This window comes from Sus scrofa, chromosome 14, assembly GCF_000003025.6.
Source record: "Sus scrofa isolate TJ Tabasco breed Duroc chromosome 14, Sscrofa11.1, whole genome shotgun sequence".
Lineage (NCBI taxonomy): Eukaryota > Metazoa > Chordata > Mammalia > Artiodactyla > Suidae > Sus > Sus scrofa.
In genome coordinates, this window is record NC_010456.5 from 6,306,976 (window position 1) to 6,328,221 (window position 21,246).

Here is a 21,246-nt window from a genome sequence, read left to right on the forward strand (position 1 = left end):
GGCTTGGGATTTTCCACTTGGGGCCCATCACCAGCCTTCCCATGGGGGTAAAGGAGCAGACAGAGTCCGAAAGCCAGGCCCACGGGTCTGGAGTGGGAAGGGATAAGGAGTGGAAGATGTGGCACCGTGCAACAGGGTGTCCCCTGGCACCAGCCCTCTGGCTGAGCCCCAAGGCCAAGCTTGACTGCAGGCATCTGTTACCATGGAGACCCAGGCTGGGCTGGGGGCTGGCCAGTGACAGCAGCCCTTCCCCCACTGATAGGGACCAGGCCCTTGGGCTCAGAGACCTTGGGCCCAGATGGCACTAGGTGGAACTCCCCACACCTGCCTCCCCTCACTGCCTTCCGTCCCCCAACTGAGCCCGCCAGTCCCGAACCCTGAGCCTGAGCTGTCTCTTCCATGCCTCTCTGCTTGTACCTGCCTCTCCTTAATCGAGGTTGGGAGGAGATACCCTTTAATCCCTGGCAGGGGAGCTGGTGAGGATGCAGGCCTGAGGGCAAAGGCTTCCCAGAGCACAGAGACAGGCTAGGGCCAGTCGAAGTGGAGAGGTAAATTCGAGGAGGTTTAAATTGGGCCCCAGTAGTTTCTGTTGTTACAAACCCACCTAGGATCCATGAGGATTCGAGTTCAATCCCCGGCCTTGCTCAGTGGGTTAAGGATCTGGCGTTGCTGTGAGCTGTGGTGTAGGTCACAGATGCCACTCAGATCCCAAGTTGCTGTGGCTGTGGCGTAGGCAGGCAGCTGCAGCTCCAATTTGACCCCTAGTCTGGGAACCTCCATATGCTGCAGGTGCAGCCTTAAAAAGAGAAGGAGTTCCCGTCATGGCTCAGTGGTTAACGAATCTGACTAGGAACTATGAGGTTGCGGGTTCGATCCCTGGCCTTGCTCAGGGGTTAAGGCTCTGGCGTTGCCGTGAACTGTGGTGGAGGTCGCAGACGCGGCTGGGATCCCGCGTTGCTGTGGCTGTGGCTGTGGCCAGCGGCTACAGCTCCGACTGGACCCCTAGCCTGGGAATCTCCATATGCCACGGGAGCGGCCCTAGAAAAAGCAAAAATAATAATAATAATAATTAAAATAAATACATAAATTGGACCCCAAATGTGGGCACAGATGTGGAAAACGGAAATGATCAGGAGGATGGGCCCGGGTCAAAGCGGAGGAGGGACAGCTGGGAGGAGGGGTTGGAGACAAGCGAGCACTGAAGTCAGAGTCTGGGCACCCGGCGCCTTGTCCCAGCTGTGCTGCTAACTAGCTGTGCGGCCCTTTCTGGGCCTCACTGGTGAGTGAGGAGGCTGGACCAGATGAAGAAACTCCAAGGTCCCTCCAGTTTTGACATTCTTTCCCGTTGGGTTCAACTCCGGACACCCCTCGTTACGAAGCCCCTGAAGGTCGGGGCCAGGGCCAACAGTGCCCTCCCCAGGCCAGCTCAGGCCCAGCTCACCCTCAAGCCCCCAGCAGGACGCCTGGGTGGAGCTGGGAGTCCAGGGCTGAGCTGGACAGGGTGTGGGAGGTGCTCCACTGTGTGTGGGCAGGGGTGGCAGACACCTTTGTGGATTGATCCGGCTCAGGAAGGTGAGAAGCAGGTCTGGAGGTGAGAGTTTCTCGACCTCCCACTCATCTCTTTAGGTAAATAAATCCACATCCAGCATTTCCCCTTCTCTTCCCATCCTGGGGGCACTGAGACCCCCAGGGAGGCAGAGCTGAGGTGTGAGCTTCCCTCAGAGACAACACCCCCCCCCCATACTAGTCCCCTTCTGCAGGGCAGGAACCATAGCTTGGGGACCTGGGATAGTGGGATGTCGCAGGTGGGCACTGTGCTGGCCCAGAGGGTGTGGAGAGAAAGAGCATGGACTTTGGAAACCTGGCCACTACGCCATTCACTAGCTCGGTGACCCTGAGCAAATGACCTAAACAGTGGGCCTCAGTTTCCTGTCTGCAGAATGGGGTGCTACCTGGCACGGTGCAGGGCAGTGCAGGGCCAGAGGTCAGATGAAGAGGCTGCTGGGCACTTGATTCCAGGCAGCTGCTAGGGGACCCAGGGAACGGGGGAAGAGATGCTGAGCTCCCCCCAGCTCTAAGCATGGCTGCTGCCCTGCAGGGGTGACAAGTGAGACCTCTGACTTCTGCTTAAGTGCCCCTGTCTCATTCGGTCCCCCAACATCCTGAGGCATTGCTGTGCCCATCTCTCAGAGCAGACCATCAGGGCCCTGGCTCTCCTTGACTCCACCTCTCGCCAGTTTTCAAGACTCCTTGGGGTCCTTCCACAGCCCCAGCTGCATCTTCCTTCCCACTCCTGGCCCCCAAGCTGTGGTACCCACTGTTGGCTGCCGGTCAGGACAGCCTTAACCCCTCCTTCCCAGTGGCCAGACAGCAGATGGGGGAGGAAGGGGTGACAGAGGCAGTGGAAGCAACCGCTCCCAGCCAAGCCCACCTCCTGCCCCCTGGAGGGAGGCTCCTCCTTTAAAGGCTGCTTCTGGGCATTTCCACTCCTGGAGCCAGACCCAGTGACCCCAGGCTGGGATTGATACCTGCGGCTCACCCTTAGGGAGGTGGGGTGGGAGAAGCTGGCCCTGGGACCGCAGGAGGGCCCTGCTGTCGGGGTCCCCGAGGGTCAGGAATAACGCGGGAGCCAGCCTCCCGGTCCAGAAGGCTCCAGCAGCTCCATCCTCTGTGCTTGGGTAGCCCTGCCAGAGGCTGGCAGCCCCCACCAGTGGCTGCTTTGCAGTCTTACTGGTCAGGAAGGTGGACTCCTCACACCTCAGTCTCCCAATTACGCCCTCCTCCCCCTCCTCCTCCTCCCCCTCTTCTCTCTCTCCTCCTCCTCCCCTCTCTCTCCTCCTCTCCCCACTGAAAACCTGTGGCTTGAAGAGACCTTGATTCTCTGCCCCCGGGGACTGCCCACATCTGCTCCTGACTCTGGGGGCAGGAGGGCAACGGCCCCAAGAAATCTCTCCGGCGATGGGAGCCGCCCGTCTGTCCACCCTCACTCTGTAAGTGCGCTGCCTCTCTGACTGCCTGCCGTCTCCTTGCCATTTCCAGCCTCGGGAGCAGACCTAATCTTCTCAGGGGCTCCCACACGGACCAGCGGGATGGGCCAGAGCTGGGAGGGGGTGGGGGGGGCAGGGCTGGGTGCCCGGTGTGCCCCTGGGCTGGCTGCTGGCACCCACACCCGGGTCCACCTTGTCTCCCACACAGGTGTCTGCAGCTGCTGATTCTCTGCTGTCAAACTCAGGTAGGCGGGCACCCCCATTATCTTCTCCGCACCTCTCCCACCTTACCACTGTGGGGGGGGCAGTCTCCTTTTGGGGCAGATGCCCGCCTCTCCTTGAGTCCGGAAGACTGAGGTTTGGAGGGGGTGGGATGGGGTGGAAGAAGGGGCCGTGGCAGATTTGGGGGCTGAGAGAGGGTTTATTTCAGCCCTCCCTCGGATGCCCCTCCCGAGTTCCCCTGGGGCCTCGGACTGTCACTCCACCCCTCTACTGGGTGCCCCCCAAGGCTAAGCACACTCCATCCCCGGGGGATGGAGCCCAGGAGGGGTCGGAAGAGGGTGGAGGTGATGGGCTCAGGTGAAGCTTGTACTTGCAAGTCCCTGAAAGGACGGATCTCCATGCAAAACCACCTGTGTGTTCTATGCACAAGCCCACTCCCACCAACACGGACGTCCTGCGGGCCGCTGCCCTGCGGGGTGGCGTGGGCAGTCAGAAGGCCCAGCCAGGGCGGCCAACTCTACCTACAGGACAGGGAGGTCAAGCCCAAAGAGGTTTGTATGGGACAAGATTCAGGGTTGGTTTCTCCACAGCCCCCCACCCCAAGGCAGCCCACCCCCCAATGCACACCTCCCCACCCCCCCAGCCTCAGCCCCCTGAGCGGGGCTTGGTCCCTTTTTGTGATCCTCCATAAAAGTGCAGCTATTAAAATGCACTGGTCCAGAACCGCTCTGGGGAGAGATCGCTTGGCTTTCCCAGGCCAGAGGCCGCTTCTCTTCATATCCAGTGGGGACTTTTTTTGAAGGTAAATGCCTTTTCTCTGGGAGAGGGAAAGGGGCTGCCTTTGAAGCAGTGGGGGGGTGGGAGAGAGAGAGAGACAACCCCCCCCCCTTTTCCTCTAGCCTCCGTTCCAGGCCTTTTGCTTCACACATCCAGGGAAAGCAAGAAGAAAGCCCCCAGGCCAGCCGGGAGGGGGCTGGGGGTGGGCCGACCTGTTCTGGAGGGGAATTAGCACAATGCTGCGCCGGCCGGGCGTTTATGGCCTGGCTGAGGCCCCATTCAGGACTCAGGGAAGGTGGCAAAGCTGTCCTTTCCCCCTTGAAGTGCCCCCTTGCCCCCCTTGGAGGGGGGGCCAGCAGGCCGGACCACAGCCATGCTTGAGGGGCCGTCTGACAAGCAGCTGTCTGCGGCGGTGGAAGGGGAGGTGCCCCCGCAGCGGGGACATGAAAGGGACAGGCCAGGTCCCGCGGGGAGAGCGACTTGTGGGCTGTGGGCTGTGGGGGGGCGTGGGGCTGCTTTTGTGCAGGGCTTGAAGGGGGACAAGGAGAGGAGGGGGCTTCGGGGGGCTCCTGACCTGGAAGAGACAGCCAGAAGGAGGCTGCCCGCCAAGAGGGGCGGAGGGCCTGAACCTGGGCCAGGAGGCTCGGGGCTGGGGACAGGCCGCACTCCATCCTGGTCCTGGGTCCTGGGCCAGCCAGGCCCCACCCCTCCCCCTGCAGGGAGGCATGTCCCCCACCCCAAATGCTGGCCTCAGGGTTGGGGTTTTCCCAGGGCAGGGTGTAGGGGGGGCAGACCCCGCTCTCATAGGCTGGGCCTGGTGACACTCCTGGCTGGTGGGCGAGCTGGCGTTGGAAAGGAAGAGTGACATGTGTGAAGGGTTAACACTGTCGCCAAGAGCTGCTCCTTCACCTCCCCCTTCCCGAAGCTGCCGCTTCCCACCCCTCCCTCGGGGAGACAGAGACCCCCCCACAGATGCTGGTCTGGGTCTAGCGCTGTCCAGATGGTTTCGATGGGGCCTGGGATAAAGGTGGACTTAGGGATTTGGGGCAGGGCGAGGCTCTCCCAGCACAGGCCAACAGGATCCAGGTGGAGAGAGAAACATCTCAGTGCTGGAGCTGAGGCTGTCACCAGCAGCTGGGAAATGTCATCCCACTTTGCACCTTGCTGGAGAGAGGGGGCAGGAAGTGGTCTGCTTCTCTCCCACTCAGCGATGCAGGTGGGTAGGGCAAGATGAGGCCTGGAGAAGGTGCCTGGCTTTGTACGGTGCACGGGGTAGAAACAGCCCCTCTCCCCTCCCGGGGAAGCACCGGGCACTAGCATCTCTGCTACACTGTGGCACTGTGGCACAAGCAGGTGGCTTCACAGGAGAGCCACTGGGCCGCTGCTCATGGCACCTCTGCTAAGGAGGTGCCTCACCCCTAGAAAAGGGAGGAACACCACAGGGAAGCTGGCTTCTTGGAGGGCCCTGAGCACCCAGGGGGAGGGGCAGGGGAGGTGGGCGTGAGCTCAGGAGTCCTTGCTTAGCGTTAGAAGGAGATGCTTACAGGGGCTTAGCAAGAGCCTAAAGAGAAGTGTCTGAGAGCCCCCAGAACGGTCTCCAGGGACTCGAACAGTCCAGCTGCTGTGTGTGCACGAGTGTGCATGCACATGTGTATGTGCACACATGCTGGGTGCAGAGGATGGGGAAGACATCTGGTCACCCTGGTTAATGGAGCCAAGGCCCTGGAGTTTTGGACAGGGGACAAGCTCCCATCCTAGCAGCAGGACAGGGGTCTGTCACTAATTAGCTGTAGGGGCCTGTGCACCTCCTCCGTAGACCATGGGGGATGGGCTACCAGCACCCTGAAGGTTCTTTCCAGCTCCCAGAGTCATGATCCCTGGCCTGAGCCATATCACCAAGTGGCTCCCGAGCCTGGGCAGCTACTAGCCCTCTGCTCCAGGGCAGATGAGGATCCAAGAATTCATGATGACTGGCTCAGCCAGTGGCCTGGGAAGGTCACGGCCAGACGCCCCCTGCCCCCTGCACCTCTACTTCACAGGGCAAATGACCTGCCCGACCACACTCGCTTCCGCACCCCTCCCCTGGATGGACCTGCAGTGGTGTCACCCAAAGCAAATTGACACTATTTTTCCCTTGGTAACCGCAAAGGGGGAGAATCACCCGTCTCCTAATTTTAACCAGTACGTGAGGGACCAGGGCGCCATGACCGACCAGCTGAGCCGACGGCAGATCCGCGAGTACCAGCTCTACAGCAGGACCAGCGGCAAGCACGTGCAGGTCACCGGGCGTCGCATCTCCGCCACCGCAGAGGACGGCAACAAGTTTGGTGAGACCCAGCCCTCAGCGGAGGCCACCCACACCGCTGCTGGGCCTCCTCACCTGGTCCATCCCCAGATAGGGCAGGGTGGAGACCTGCCATGGGAGAGCAGGGAGAAGCCTTTAGGGGGAGAGCCCCCCAGGACTTCCCAATGCACCCTCCACTGGAATTCAGAGGTCAGGCTTGTGGTGGTTCCTTGCCACACCCCTGGACCGGCAGCCCGGACAGACGGAGGTCTTTCTCCCCCTCCCCCACAGCCAAGCTCATAGTGGAGACGGACACGTTTGGAAGCCGGGTGCGCATCAAGGGGGCCGAGAGCGAGAAATACATCTGCATGAACAAGAGGGGCAAGCTCATCGGCAAGGTGAGGCCTGGGGGGCAGGGAGCAATGAAAGGAGCAGCATTCCCAGGGTAGGGGCCCTACAGGGCCCCAGCAGCACCCCACTGCCCCCTGCTGCCCCCAGGACCAGGACTTCTTCTACTCTCACCCCACCACTCAGCCCCTCTCTGGTCTCTCCAGTCCCTGGGGGTCTAGAAGTCCTCTGATGACACTGGCCAATCCATAAGGATCTTTGGCTCTGCTTTATGGGGTATTTTTCCAGGATCAATGAGGAAGAATTTTAGCTCCTACATCATGTCTCAGCCTCTGCACTGAGGGCTAAGGGCTGATTAGGGTTGAGAGTGGGACATTCATACAAGGCCAGAACACCCCACCCCAGGTCAGTGGGATCCACGGGCTCCAAGGAGCATGATGCAAGCTAACCACCTACTAGTGTAACCCACTGGTTCCACTCTCTGCAGCGGTGGGTCCAGAGCTGTTGTACAGGAAGAATTCTATCTCCTTTGTCATCGGCCAACCCTGGCTTCCGATTCTGGCCGTGCTCACCAAATATTTGCTGATTTTTTTGTCAAGCCTCAGCCTCCTCGTCTGTAAAATGGGCATCATATCAGGGTTATCTACAGAGCCAGATGGGTGGCTGCCTGGCTCTTGACACAGCCGGTGTCCTATAAATATTTGCCCCTTCTTTCCATCAGACTGTTGCCTCCTTTCCCTCCACCCAGCAACACCATTCACCCAGACTGAGGAATGTTCTGCATATGCACTGAACTGCATGGTTACCTTGATCTTTATGCCACATCTGGGTAAACTGAGGCTCAGCCTGACTAAATACCTTGCTCAAGGTGTACAGCTTCCACACAAGGCTGTATTTAAGTTCAGATCTGATTCCAACAATGCTCGCTCCTTCTTCCCACCTCTGCCTCTCCAGCAAGCAAGGGCCCCCACCTCACCAGGCAGACATCCTTGGGCTCCCCTCCTCGGTCCTGCAACGCAGGCTCATGGGGCAGACAAGCCAGCGAAGGTGGGCAGACAAACTCCCCTCCTCTCCTTCCTTCCCCCTCAGCCCAGTGGGAAGAGCAAAGACTGCGTGTTCACAGAGATCGTCCTGGAGAACAACTACACGGCCTTCCAGAATGCCCGGCACGAGGGCTGGTTCATGGCGTTCACGCGTCAGGGCCGGCCCCGCCAGGCCTCCCGTAGCCGCCAGAACCAGCGAGAGGCTCACTTCATCAAGCGCCTCTACCAGGGCCAGCTGCCCTTCCCCAACCACGCGGAGAGGCAGAAGCAGTTCGAGTTTGTGGGCTCAGCCCCCACCCGCCGGACCAAGCGCACTCGGAGGCCTCAGCCCCTGACGTAGTCAGGGACCCCGGGGGCAGTCGCCCCTCACTGGCCTTCCCACTCCCTTCCCTTCCTAATCCAAAGACTGGGCTGGGGTGGAGGCAGGGGAGCCAGAGCCCCCAAGGAGGATGCTGAGGACCACGGAGCATCAGAGCCCCCACCCCCGGGCTGGAAAGGGGCAGGGGGGGCCATTAATCAGGATGGTGCTCAGGGCCCCACCCTGGAGTGGCCCCCCTGGGATGGGGCAGGCCCCCTGGAGGGGACCCAGGCTTCCGGAAACAGGTGGGAAAGTCAGCGGATTCAAGGCTCTGCAGACAGGGTCTGGAGGTAGCTCTCCTTCACTTCTGCTCCCCAAGTCTCCCTCAGTCTGCCCCCAGCCTCCAAATTCCTCCTGGCCAGACCACGGGAAGGGACTTTTGTTTGGGTTTCAGGAAAAAAGAAAGAGGGAGAAAAAGAGGGCTGGCCATTCCTCACATTCCACTAGGCCTGCACCCCCACCCCCAACTCCCAGCCCCAGAATAAAACCATTTTCCTGCAAACGGGTTATCTGAAGCTGGAGGGGGCGGGTGCCAAGCGCAAAACCGAGCTGGGGACAACCTTGGTCCTCTGAGAGGAGACCAGCGCGCAGGCCCGAGCGTGGCGCGGCAGGTGGAATCCAGGCCGGGCCGGGCCACAACGTCCCCGCAGGGGCAGGGGACAAGGGACGGGGCAGCCAGGGGAGGGGTGGCCCCGCTGGGCCCCGCACCTCCGCCCCGCGGGAGGCTGGCGGCCCAGGGCGCGCCCCTCCTCCTCGGGGCTCGGGTTTCCTGGCTGGCACCGCGCGTCCCGTGCTACCTGTCCGGCTGCAGAAATCGCAACCCTCGGGCCGGTGGGCAGGCCGCGGGCGCTGCAGCCTCCTCGCCGGGAGCCAGATTGCTTCTTTCCGGTGAGAAGGTCGGGTGGGGGAGGAGGCGCGGACGGGCGGAAGGGGAGGGAGGGCAAGACCGCGTCCCTCGCGCCCTGATCCCCGCGGGGGGCGGGGCGGGGGCTACACCTGGAGGGGGGGGGATGGCGACTAAAGGCGGCGGCCCCGGGGGCGGGGGACGGGAGGGGGGCGAGGGGCGGTCCTCGTCCCCCCGCTTTCCCCGCCCGGAGCTCCTCGGGTGGGCTTCCCAGACGCCTCCAGGTGTGCATTTGGGGAGTGGAACTAAGGCCATAAAACCCGCCGGCCTCTTCCTCCTTTGCTACGGCTTTTAATCTTGTCAAGGCGGGAGGCCCTTCCTAGCAGCGCCGCCTCCTCGGCTCCTCCCGGGAACACGTCACTGAGCCTCTCTTCCTCGGAGGGACCCCCAACTTCAGTTTCCCCTCCCTCCCCTTTCTGAGAAAATATTGGGGAGGAGGAGTCTAGAGAGAAGCAAAAGGAGGAAAGACATCCCTTTTCTCCATTTCTTCCAACGGTGACCTAAAAGGAAGGAAAGGGCAGGAAGTTGCAAGGCAGAAGCCTGGTTTAGTCCACAGTGAAGCGAGTCCAAGCTGATGGAGCTGGGGTTGGGGGGGCACTCACCGCTCCTTGGGGGAGCCCTGGAGCCCAGTCTGACACCCCCAACTCAGGGCAATTTAGACGCCAGCAGCCAAGAGGGAGGTCCCCGGCCCCCGGCCATTCTCCCTCCGGCTTGTCATAATTGCTTTTCATCAGGTTGCTTTTTCCTCGCCACCGCCACCCCCCACCCCGCCCCTCCCCGGTCACAAAGAGTCTTAATCCTGGTGAAGACTGGGGAAAATGTGTTGGGGGTCGTTTTCTGGGGGGGGGGTTAGGGAGGGTGGTCTGGAGCCACAGCTGATAACTGGCGAGTTCAATGGGATTTTCCACACAGGGGCAACGCCCAGCAATTACCTGAGGACAAAGGGTTGGGGCCCCCAGGTGTGGAGGACTGGACTCGGGGGGCTGGGGAGGAGGCGCACCGGGGAGGGGAGCTCTTACAATCCCTCTGATTTCCGCAGGAATTTGAGACATGCTTTAAAACTCTAGACCGCTTCCCCCTCAGCCAGGCTCTCGGGCCCACCCCCACCCCTCCCTGGCTCGGGTTAGAGACAGCTTCAAAGGTGGACGGGGGCCCTTTGTCTGGCCTCTGCTTTCTTCTCGGCCTTTCTCCAGCCCCTCCCTCCGGCTCTGTGACCTCCCCAGCACAGACAGGCCTCTGGGGGCCGGCTCCAGAAAGCCCTCACTGTTTCCTTTCTTGCTTTTGGAGGTGAGACCTGGCAGGGAGGGGCAGAGAACAGGACAGGGTGAGGGAGGAAGGCAGTGCTGGAGGCCTGTGCCACCTAAGAGAGCGCCCTTGCCCCCAGCCTGAGCCAGAGCCAGCCCAAGCCAGCCTGAGCCTGGCGGGTCTGCCGCCTGCTTGTGGCCTTGGGTCCCTGGCTTGGCCCTCCGAGCTGAGCTGTCTCACCCCAGTTTCTAGTGCCTCCATACCCAGGCGCCTCTTCTCGCTCTGGGCAAGTCTCATTCCCTCCTACCTGGTGGTGATTTCCAAGATGCTAAAAGGCAGAAGGCAAAGGAATGGGTCTATCCTAATGGGACCGCAGAGGGATTTAAAGTATCCCTGCCTGTGGTGGGAATGACGCTTCCTGTGGACCTCAAGATGCTGGCGGCAGCTGCTGCGGCAACCCTGGTGGCTCCTGGGTGCCCTGGGGCTCTAAGCAAGTGTGTGGGTGGGGCTAGACACAGTGGGAGAAGACTCGGGCTGAGGCGAACACACCCATCTCGGGGACCAGTGGAGGGCAGTGGCAGCAGGTGCCTCAAATCCTACGTCTGTTTAGGATTACCAAGAGCACTAGCTAAGAATAGCCTGCGCATCGATCTCCCCTTCTTTGTCCTGTCCTCCAAGCAGCCCCATGAGGCAGAGGGGAGCCAAAGCAGGAAGCTGGGCTGGGGGGAACCCACTCACACCTTAACTCTCGAGAGCTGCCTTCACTCCATTCAACCCTGTCCCTCGGACCCTGCTGCCAGTGACTTCCCAGTCCCCAGCTTCAGCCTGGCAGCCCTGGACACCTCGGAGATCCACCTGTCCTTGAAGCTCTGTCCCTTCTCACCTTCCCCTAGGCTGTTCTTTCCTTCTTTCCCACTTAGATGCTTCTCTTTCCTGAAATTTCTGCCACTCTCTTCTCTCCCTGTCCTTTGTGCTGTTTCTTTCTAAGCAAAGCAACATCTCAGCTATCATCCCGTTGCACATGATGGCTTTCTCCTCCAAACTCTGGACTCCTGCACCGTGGCCAGACTTCACCGGGATCCGTCTCAGTGACTGCAGTAGCTTTCTAAATGGTCTCTGCCTACACACACACACACACACACACACACACAGAGTCTGTTCAGTTCACCTTACCTTACTGGAAACCGCAGCTTGGCCCTGTGTCACCCTATCACGAGCAGACTCAGCATGGCTTTCAAGGCTCTGCCCAATCCTGCTCAGGCCCACATCTCAGCCCTATCCCTCCAGCTGAACACTGGCAAAACTGCAACCCTTGTCATCCAAGTACGTACGCTTCGCCCATGTTTGTTCAAGGAGTTCCCACTGCCTAGCATGCCCTCCTCCAGGACGCTGGCACGTCCAGACTGCAGCTGCCCCATCTGCTCCAAAGATGCTCCTCACTCTCCCAGGGCCAGTGGCCATCTCTGCTACCTCCAGTCTCTCCAGCCATTGACTTGCTCTTGCCTTAGGGCATGTATCACAGCTTGGGCAGAACTGTACTTCTTTATGCCCTTGTCATGGTTCTGCTGGACTGCAAGTGCCTGTCAGTCTTTGCCTCCCCCAGAGTACCCATAGAGGAAGAATTTCTTGAGGAAATAAACCAATTGAAGACCCAGAAAGAAGTCATTGGCCATTGGCCCAGCAGCTTATGGTCCCTTAAGGTGGAGGCAAGAATGAGAAGCCTGGGAGTTCCTGTCGTGGTGCAGTGGTTAACGAATCCGACTAGGAACCATGAGGTTGTGGGTTTGATCCCTAGCCTCACTCAGTGGGTTAAGGATCTGGTGTTGCCATGAGCTGTGTGTGGGTCGCAGGCGAGGCTCGGATCCAGTGTTGCTGCGCCTCTGGTGTAGGCCGGTGGCTAAAGTTCCGATTCGACCCCTAGCCTGGGAACCTCTATATGCCGCGGGAGCGGCCCTAGAAAAGACAAAAAAAAAAAAAAAAAAGAATGAGAAGCCAGAATCCTCTCATGCTCCATCCTTAGATGGACTTAGGCAGGAGGAGTCCTAAACAGTTAATTCAAATATTTCTGTATTCTCTACAATATATGACCACTGTGCTAGCCCTTCAGTTAATAAAAAAGATGGACAAAGAGCTGCCACTGTGGTTCAGTGGGTTAATGATCCAGTTTGTCTCTGCGGCAGTGCTGTTCAATCGCTGGCCTGACGCAGTGAGTTAAGGATCCAGTTTTGCTGCAGCTGTGATGTAAGTCTCACAGTTGTCATTCACATTCTGTCCCTGGCCCAGGAACTTCTACATGCTGCAGGTGGAGGCAAAAAAAAAAAAAAAGAAAGAAAAAGAAAAGGAGTTCCCGTCATGGCTCAGGGGCTAATGAATCCGACTAGGAACCATGAGGTTGCAGATTCGATCCCTGACCTTGCTCAGTGGGTTAAGGATCCAGCGTTGCCTTGAGCTGTGGCGCAGATTGCAGACGCCACTCAGATCCCGCATTGTTGTGGCTGTGGTGTAGGCCGGCAGCTACAGCTCCGATTCCACCCCTAGCCTGGGAACCTCCATATGCCGCGGGAGCGGCCCAAGAAATGGCAAAAAGACAAAAAAAAAAAAAAATAAATAAATAATAATAGTAATAATAATAAGATGGACAAGATAGTAAGGCGCCCTCTATCAAACTCTCAAGACACTTGAAATTTAATCAGGGGAGTACACCCATAAAAAGATAGTTCTTTGGGGAGTTCCCACTGTGACTCGGTAGTAACAAACCCAACCAGGATCCATGAGGACTTGGGTTCGATCCCTGGCCACACTCAGTGGCGTAGGCTGCAGATGCGGCTCAGATCTGGTATTGCTGTAGCTGTGGTGTAGGCCAGCGACTGCAGCTCCAATTCAACCCCAGCCTGGGAACTTCCATTTGCCTCATGTGTGGCCCTGAAAAGCAAAAAAAAAAAAAAAAAAAAAAAGACAGTTCTTTTGTGGACTTTTGGAAATCTCTCTCTTACCCCTAAGATAGCAAAGCAGCATCTGGTTCATCCCCAAAGAGTGAAAGAGGAGATAAGAGCTATTTAAATGAGGACACTGGTGTGTACTGAGCTCCAGAGCTGTGCCAGGCAGCCTGCAAGGCGTGTTCACATGGAACCCCTGAATGAGGGGGTGGGATTATTCCCGTGTCATGTGTGGGCAGGCTCAGACTCCGATGTTACCACAGCCCAGATTGTCTTCAGCACCTCGAGTGGGATGTTCTCCATGCCTTGGCCATGGTGGGTTCCAGGATGGACATGGGGCAGGGGCCCTGGGGAGGGTTGGCATTGGCATGATCTTGAAGAATGAGTAGGATTTCTGTCTACAAAAACCCAGGGCGGGGGGAGCAGATACTGAAAGTAAAAACATGGGAAGAAGGGCTTTGAGCCAAGAAAGTGTAAGGTTTGTAGTTCTCATTGTGGCTCCGTGAGTTATGAACCCAACTAGTATCCACAAGGACGCAGGTTCGATCCCTGGCCTTGCTCAGTGCATTAAGGATCTAGAGTTGACACAAGCTGTGGTGTAGGTGGGCAGTGGCAGCTCTGATTTGACCCCTAGCCTGGGAACTTCCCTATGCCATGGCTGCAACCCTAAGAAGCAAAAAAAAAAAGAAAAAAAAGATGGAGTTCCCGTCGTAGCACAGCGGAAATGAATCCAACTAGGAACGATGAGGTTGCAGGTTTGATCCCTGGCCTTGCTCAGTGGGTCAAGGATCCGGTGTTGCCATGAACAGTGGTGTAGTTCGCAGACATGGCTCGGATCTGGCATTGCTGTGGCTCTGGTGTAGGCTGGCAGCTGTACGTCTGATTAGACCCCTAGCCTGGGAACCTCCACATGCTGCAGATGCGGCTCTAAAAAGCAAAAAAAAAAAAAAAAAAAAAAAAAAAAAAAAAAAAAAAAGGAAAGAAAGAAAAAAGAAAAAAAGGAAAGCATGAGGTTTGTTGGGGCAGGGGTGGTAAGCAGTGGAGGTGTCTGGCTGGCACTGAAAGTTTGCGTGGAAAAGTGTCAGGAAATGATTGGGTCACATTATGGAGACTTGGGTCTCTGCTGTGGCAGGGAGGAGACAGTGAGGGGCTTCAGGAAGGGGAGGGACCAAATGCAATCGTGGGATCAGATCTGGGTCTGGAGGAGAGGCTGGTCCAGTGCAGCTTCCGGGGGCTGAGGCTCCAGGGCCCGGGGTCAGAGAGTCCAGTGCTTGGAGGCACGTGGATGTGTCTTCCAAGCTGATGAGAAAGGGTCACTTGGAGGCCCTTATCCTTCCTCTTGACCCGCTGGCCCAGTTCTCCACCACTGTCCTTTTTCGGTGCCCCCCAGCCTCTCCAGGAGTTAATGTTTAGACCTCTCTGGGCAGGTCGGTGCAGGGGGCGGAGCAAGGGGCACTGGAGCGCGGACAGAAAAACCTGCTGCACAGGCCCTGGGGAGGGGGCGGGTGGCAGGGCCAGCATCTGGTCAGGACACCTGGCACAAGTGACCTTGCTGGGAAAGGAGCCAAGAACTAGGTGCCCTGGGCCTGGGACCACCTACGTCAGAGGGGAAGGAGCCCCAGCCCTCTGTTGTGGAAGCAAGTGCCCACCCTCAAAGCCCCAGGGCACGCCTGGGCCTAAAGGTACGCTAGTCCTGAGAGCAGCCTGCTGGGAAGCCCACCTGGGCTCACAGGCACCAAACACCAGTGTTCAGTGTTGCCTGCTTCTTGGTCGGGGGAAGGGGGGGGCGCTTTTTTTTTTTTTAATGCCCACACCCTTGGCATATGGAAGTTCCTGGGCCAGGGACTAAATGTGAGTCACAGCTGTGACCTGTGCCACAGCTACAGCAACGCCAGATCCTTTAACCTACTGCGCTGGACCGGGGATCAAACCTGAACCTCCACAGCGCGGCAAGCTGCTGCAGTCTGATTCTTCACCCAATGTGCCACAGTGGGAACTCCTTTTTGGGGGGGTGGAGGACTTAGTTTTTACCTCCCCTCTCCTCCTGGCCTGATGGGGAGGCAAGCAAGCAGTGAGGGAAGAGAGACCATTCAGCCTATCTTGAGAAGTCTGGGGCCTTCCAGGAGGAGGGAGCTGGTGGCAGAGCAAGGCTCCCTATAGGGAGGGCAGGCTAGAGATGAGGGGGAGCCTGGCAGGCGAGGGAAGGGTCTTCTGGCCTGGCTGTACCACACACACACACACACACACACACACACACACACACACACACACACACACACACACACACACACACACACACACACACACACACACACACACACACACACACACACACACACACACACACACACACACACACACACACACACACACACACACACACACACACACACACACACACACACACACACACACACACACCAGGATCCCTCAGCAAGGTATGACCTTGACAGCTACAAAGCCTCAGGTCGACAGAGGGAGCCCTAACTCTGCAGTCCCCTAGTCCTAGGGCTGGCTCGCAGGAGACCTTCTGCCCAAGGTGCTGGCTGCCCCTGGAATGAGGGGCAGTGGGAAAGGGCCTTGGGGAACTGGAAGAACACTGTCCCAGGCTCTGACCTTCCTCTGGGTCAGGGAATGAGAGGGTTTGGCACTGGAGGAGGTGCTCAGAGACAACAGAGGTGGGGGGTGGGGAGACTTCGTGCCAACCCCAGCCACACCCAGGGCCTATCCTTCCTTCCAGAAACCACCCTGTGACCCCTCAACATAAGGCACCCCTCCCAGCTCTTCCCAGCTCCATGCTGACCTTTCTGGAATGGGGGATATTGCCCAGTGCCGCCTCCCTCCCCAAGAGCAGCCTGCTATCTGGCCCTGAATGAGGGTTCTCCTGAGGTCACCCCAGGAGCCAATCCCAGAGCCTTAAGGAAGGAGAGAGGAGTGTGGTGGGGCTCAGTGGGGGCCCCCAGATCCTGAGGCTCCCCAGCCCCAACCCCAGCACTGAGGCCCCCTCCCTCCATCACTGAAGAAGAGGCAGTAGGAGTTATAGCCGCCTCCTCCCCCCTCCCTGCTGCTGCTGCTGCCTCCTCGGCTGAGCCGGCAGGTTGTCTTGGCAACGGGAGGCGGAGAGGAGATGCGCCGAGGGATGGAGGTGTGTGTCACCGAGGAAGCGGCTGAGCTCCTGCCCCACGCCCCGGGCCCTTGAAGGTACTGGAGACCCCACCTCTCCTCCTTCCCCTGCCCTTTCCCCCAGCTCCCCCCTCTCTCCACTGTGCTTGCTTCCCTGAGGAGAAAGCTCCCCTCCTTCCGGCGTCGTGACTCCCACCCATTCCTCCTGAGCCACCTCGGTCCAGGCCCCTGAACACAGCTGTCTTTTCTGGCACCAGCTCATTCCAGCCCTACCTCTGGGGACCCTTGCACAGGAAGGCAAATCTCCTGGGAGGGGTCTGTGGGGGAGGGGCACAGGAAAGCGGCAGGTAGGGGGGGGCAGGTCAGGTGGTGGGAGACCTCAGGAATTCTGAAGGGCTACCTGGCACTGGGTCTCTTGCAGTGGGGGAGGGAGGCTGTGCAGAACCAGGGCGAGGCCAGGACACCAGGGCTGGGGAGGAAGGGACCGAAAGCTGAGAGGCCAGGCTGGCAGTCCAGAAAGGCCTGGTTCCCCTCCCTCGGGCTGTGGCCCACTCCTGCCACCTCAGAGGTGCACCCGCTCCTACATCATGTCCTGGCCTCTTTTTCATGGGCCAGTGGCTCCTGTGTCTCCCCTGCCCATGCTTTCCAGTACCTTTCCACAGGGCCCTTTCCTCCTGCCGCTCACATCCTGCAGCCAAGCCTCCACTCTTCCTCAGCACCCAGCTACCTGCCTTCTTCATTTCTCCTTTTTTTTTCTGGAGTCCATCTTTCCGGATTCATTCTTATCTGTTGTCCACTAATCCTGATTCATCCCTTCCTTCCTGTCTCTACGTCCCCTCCTTGTCCTCTTCTCTTTGAGAAAGAGGTCGCAGAGCATACTCTCACCTGTCCCCTCAAGACCCTCCCTCTTGTGGTTTTTCAGTTCAGAGACCCCAGAGCCCCCTCCCCAGATTCTAGATTGCCCCAAGGACAGCTGATACCATCAGCCGACAGGGGCAGGCTGTGGGCAGCAGTTACCAGGGCAACAGCAAGAGCTGCCTAGGTAGGCAAGTCTGCATGGAGGTGGTGAGGAGGCCAGGCTGGGGCCAGGGTCAGCTGGCTGGGCTCCCTCTCCTGCTCCTGGGCAGGCATCACAAATGAATCAGGCCCTGCTCTGAGCCCAGAGGGAACCAAAAGGCCAATGAAAGGGGCCTGGGGTGGTGGAGGTTTTCTCAGAGATGGGGAGGCACACCCCCCTACTTTGTACTTCTGTGCTGAGACCTGGGCATCAGCTGGCAGGAAGTTCTCCTTTGAAGAGAGATGAGGTCTTCCTCCCTTGCCACCTTCCATTGCTGTGCTCTGTTCCCCAGGTCTTGGGTTCCCAAAGAGCCAGTCCCCAGTCTCTTGTGCTGAGGACCTGGTTTCTCGAATCTTCCCATTCCGTCTGCCCTAGGAGAGGGTTAATCCTTGGGTAACCAATTCTGGCATCCAGCCCACAGGCCTGCCCCTCACCGTCTATGTGCTTTAGCTCCCCAGGGAGGCAGGGACCCCAGAGGCCTCTGTGGCTGCTGGTAGGTGATGAGTGGGAGATACAGGTGCTTGGAGAAACCAGATGTTGTCACCCCTCTGTTATCTCTAGAGCCCCCTCCCCCCAACTCAAACTCTGGCTATTTAGGAAGCTGGAGGAGCTGTGTGTGTGAGCACAAATGTTGCGGGGTTGGGGGTGGGTGTGGGAAAGGGAAAAAGGCCAGCGGCTGGCTGAGTCTGCTTCCGATTCTGCTTCGTCATGATGCCTGGTTAATGCTCCTCTTGTTTGGAATGGATTGAGCTGCAGTGAGCGAGATGGAAGAGCAGACACACAAACACACACCCGCAGGCCAGCGGCCACACGCTATCAGCTGGAGGTGGGGAGGGCGCAGGGGGGGGAGCCGGCGGCCCGCCCGCCCGCCTTCCGCCTGGCCTGCCCACCAGCGCACACGCCCCGGCCCAGCCCGGGATCCAGCGCCAGGCTTACAGAGAAGCAGGGTGGGGGCGAGGGAGTGGGGGCCCAGAAGGGTAAGTCCCCTCCTTCGTCGGCTCCCCACCCACCCACCCACTCACCCACCCCAAGCCGGCTTTTTTCCTTTTATTTATGCTCTGGGAAAGCATGCTGGGTTCCTGGAAGAGCCGCCTATTACCTGGGCTCTGAGGAAAAGCCACAGCCCAGGGATCTGCGTCTGCCCCTGTCCTGGCGCTGAGGCCTCAGAGCATCTGGGCCACACTGTCTGGGAAGAGGTAGGTGGCAGGGTCTCCAGCCTTTCTTCCCCTCTGTGGGCACCTTGACCACCGCACCTGCCTGGCAGGGATCCTCAGGGAAGGGGTTAGCTATGGCCCCTTGTTCAGTGGGAGAAAGGGCCAGACCCTGGGACTAGCTGGGTTTGATTTGCTCCAACTTCCTTTTGATTTGGGAAGAGGGGCTGGGGCGCTCTGTGGTGATGCTTAGTATCCCCTTCCCCAGCTGTTCCGCTGGGTAGGCTGGGGAGCTGTTTTCTCTCTTGGCTGAATGACAAGAGGGGAAGGGGAGGGTCTCCCGCGGCCACCAGGACACAGATGCTTTGGAGTGGGGAGCGGTTCATTCAGAGGCCTGAATGCTGTTGGTGTGGGGTCTGCTCGTTTGGGGGAGGGGCCTGAGGAGCCCCCTTCTAGCCCTCAGCTGGCCAGGCTGGTGTGGGAACCAAATGCAGAATGAGGCTGGGTGGTATGGCAGGGCGTGGCCGCAGGCCTGACCATGGTGCTGTCCTGGTGCTGGTGGTTGGACTGCTTGAAGAGGCTGGGGGCTGAGAAGACACACAGGCCCCCAAGGAACAGAGGCGCCCCCTTGCTAGCCCTGCCCCTCTGGGGACCTGACAGGCCAAGGGCTCTTTCCGGGCAGAGTAGACGCATCTGATATTGCCCTCCCAGGGGACTGGGTTGCCAGGGTGCAAGAATCAAGGGAGCAGGGACAGGTGTAGGAGAAGGCAGGCAGACTGGCTTTGAGAAGTGGGGGCTACGGAAAGCCCCCGCGGGCTGGGTAAACGGGGGCTCTGTGTGCATGTTGCCTTACACGTGTACTGCTTGGGGAGGGGGTGTCAGCACGTGGGGCCGGTGGCTGTGAGCCTGGAGAACAGGATCCAAGGGGAAGATCGGTGGATGGTGTGAGTAGGTGTCAAAGGCACAGCGCGTCAGCGTGTGGGGGCCTCGCTGGGAGAGTGGGGGCGTGATCTTGCAAGCAGGGTGCATGCGTACTGCAACTGTGTTTCAGCAGGGGCTGCCTGTGTGGGTGAAGTGCCTGTGCCACCGGTGAGTCTTGTCTCAGTGCCCCTGGCTCTGCCACGGCCACGAGTCCAACACCTGGCCAGGCTGTCCACTTGGGGGTGCAGGTCTGAGGAACTCCTTGTTCAGAGCTCATGCTGTGCGTGTGCATGTGCGTGTGCGTGTGTATGTGTGTGTGTGTAAAGACCAGACTAGGGATGCCCCCAGGACTCAGAAAGCCAAATTTGAGAGGCAGACTTTCTCGCATCTGCCCCAGCCCTATCAGTCCAGCTTGTACAAGTGACACCACCAGCCGCCAAAAGGATCAGCTATAAATAGAGGCCAGAGTAGGAACAAGCTGAGGACCACGAAAGCCTGGGGGGCTGGCTGGGGGCGGGGTGGGGGGAGGACACAGAAAGGCGGGGGCCTCTTATGGTGGTCATGGGATGTTGAGCGAGAATAAGCAAGACATCTAGAGAAACCAGATGAAGAGATGCATATTTGTGAGGGGTGGGGAGGAAGGGGGCGTGTGCCTGTACCAGGTCTGCTGTCATCAGAAGCAAAGGGGAGAAGGGCTTTGAGCAGGTGGGTTCCCAAGCAGGAAGGACCCAGAATCTGGGCCACCTGCCCCTGCCTGAATGTTTCACTGGAGTGTGAGAGGGTACTGCTTGGGGCTGGCATTAGAGGAACCTCAGCCCCAGTCCTAGCAGAGCAGGGCTTAAAGATGGAGGTGGGGGAGAAGGACAAAATGAGAGGAGAGTGGGGGCTTCACCGGTCTTAGAAAAGGCGTAGGCGCACAGGCTTGGCAGAGGTAAGGGATGCTCAGAGGAGCCACAGGCAAAGAGCAGGGTACTTTGGGGGACGATTGTGGGTGCCCCTCCCTAGCACACTCAGACACAGACCCCACCCTCAGGGCCTCCCCTGTTGGGCTGGTCCGCTCCCACCTGCCCTTCCCCTCTCCACCCTGGGATGCTGTTTTGGGAACTGTTGACCTAGCTGGATCCTGCCTTTATTTCTGGCATTGAGTTGTTGCCACAGTAACTGCGGGGGTGGGGCCGGGAGGGGGAGAGGGTGAAAGGGAAATATAGCCAAGGGAAGAAAGATGAAGAAAGGAAAGAAAAGGGGACTAGAAGGCAGAAAGAGCGAGATGGGATCCCCAGGGGGGCAAGGCAGGCAGGCACATTTTATAAAACTAGGAAAGGAAGAGGGGCCGAATCTCTGCCCATGGGGACAGCTCGCCCATTTCGTAACTAGTTTACGTCGGCACCACTGGCGTCCAGCCTGCCTTGACCCTGCCCTGGGGCACAGAGCCCATGTCCCCCAGCCTCTCTGCTCCTAGTCCACAGGCCAGGCCAGCGAGCAGGATTCTGGCGGCTTCACCATAGAAGGTTAGCACGTGGGACCCCCAAGTCCTAAATTCAGATTAAAGTGGGGTCTTTGGGGAATCTATTGAAAAGAGCATTCATTGGCTTTGACCTGCGACAGGTCTGGGTAGGAACTCCAGCTTGGTGGGGGTGGGGGCGGGGGGGACGGCTCTGGCAAGTCAATCTCTCAGCCACATTTTTCCCATCTCTAAAAGGGGAAGACATGGGCTTGTGTCAAGCTGGAGAGGATGCGTCAAAGTCCCTGGCCCAGGGCAAATGGTGGTTAGCTAGATTGGGAGAGGAAGCTGGACTAGAGAACCCCAACCTGCGGTGTTGCCGGTGGAGTCTTCAGCGCTACCAGCCCAGGGCGACGCAGCCGGCTCAGCCCCTACCTGGAGCAGGCGCT

At 58.9% G+C, this 21,246-nt stretch overlaps 2 protein-coding genes across 11 annotated transcripts in view; both read left to right on the forward strand.

Moving 5' to 3' along the window:
• On the forward strand, positions 3,865 to 8,490 carry FGF17 (fibroblast growth factor 17). Its single transcript, XM_021072729.1, has 3 exons — positions 3,865 to 6,313; positions 6,562 to 6,668; positions 7,708 to 8,490. Exons 1-3 carry the CDS (start codon positions 5,932 to 5,934, stop codon positions 7,999 to 8,001), a joined length of 783 nt encoding a protein of 260 aa, XP_020928388.1. The 5' UTR covers positions 3,865 to 5,931; the 3' UTR covers positions 8,002 to 8,490.
• DMTN (dematin actin binding protein) overlaps positions 8,668 to 21,246 on the forward strand; it is a 31,080-nt gene continuing 18,501 nt past the window's right edge. For 3 of the 10 annotated variants that reach the window (XM_005657224.3, XM_021072725.1, XM_021072726.1), the window contains exon 1: positions 18,316 to 18,480. The gene's annotated coding sequence lies outside the window, so the exon portion shown is untranslated. Of the gene's footprint in view, positions 8,908 to 15,659; positions 16,306 to 18,315; positions 18,481 to 21,246 lie in introns of those variants that run through there. The other 7 variants (XM_005657225.3, XM_013990262.2, XM_021072727.1 and 4 more) reach the window with 7 other exon arrangements.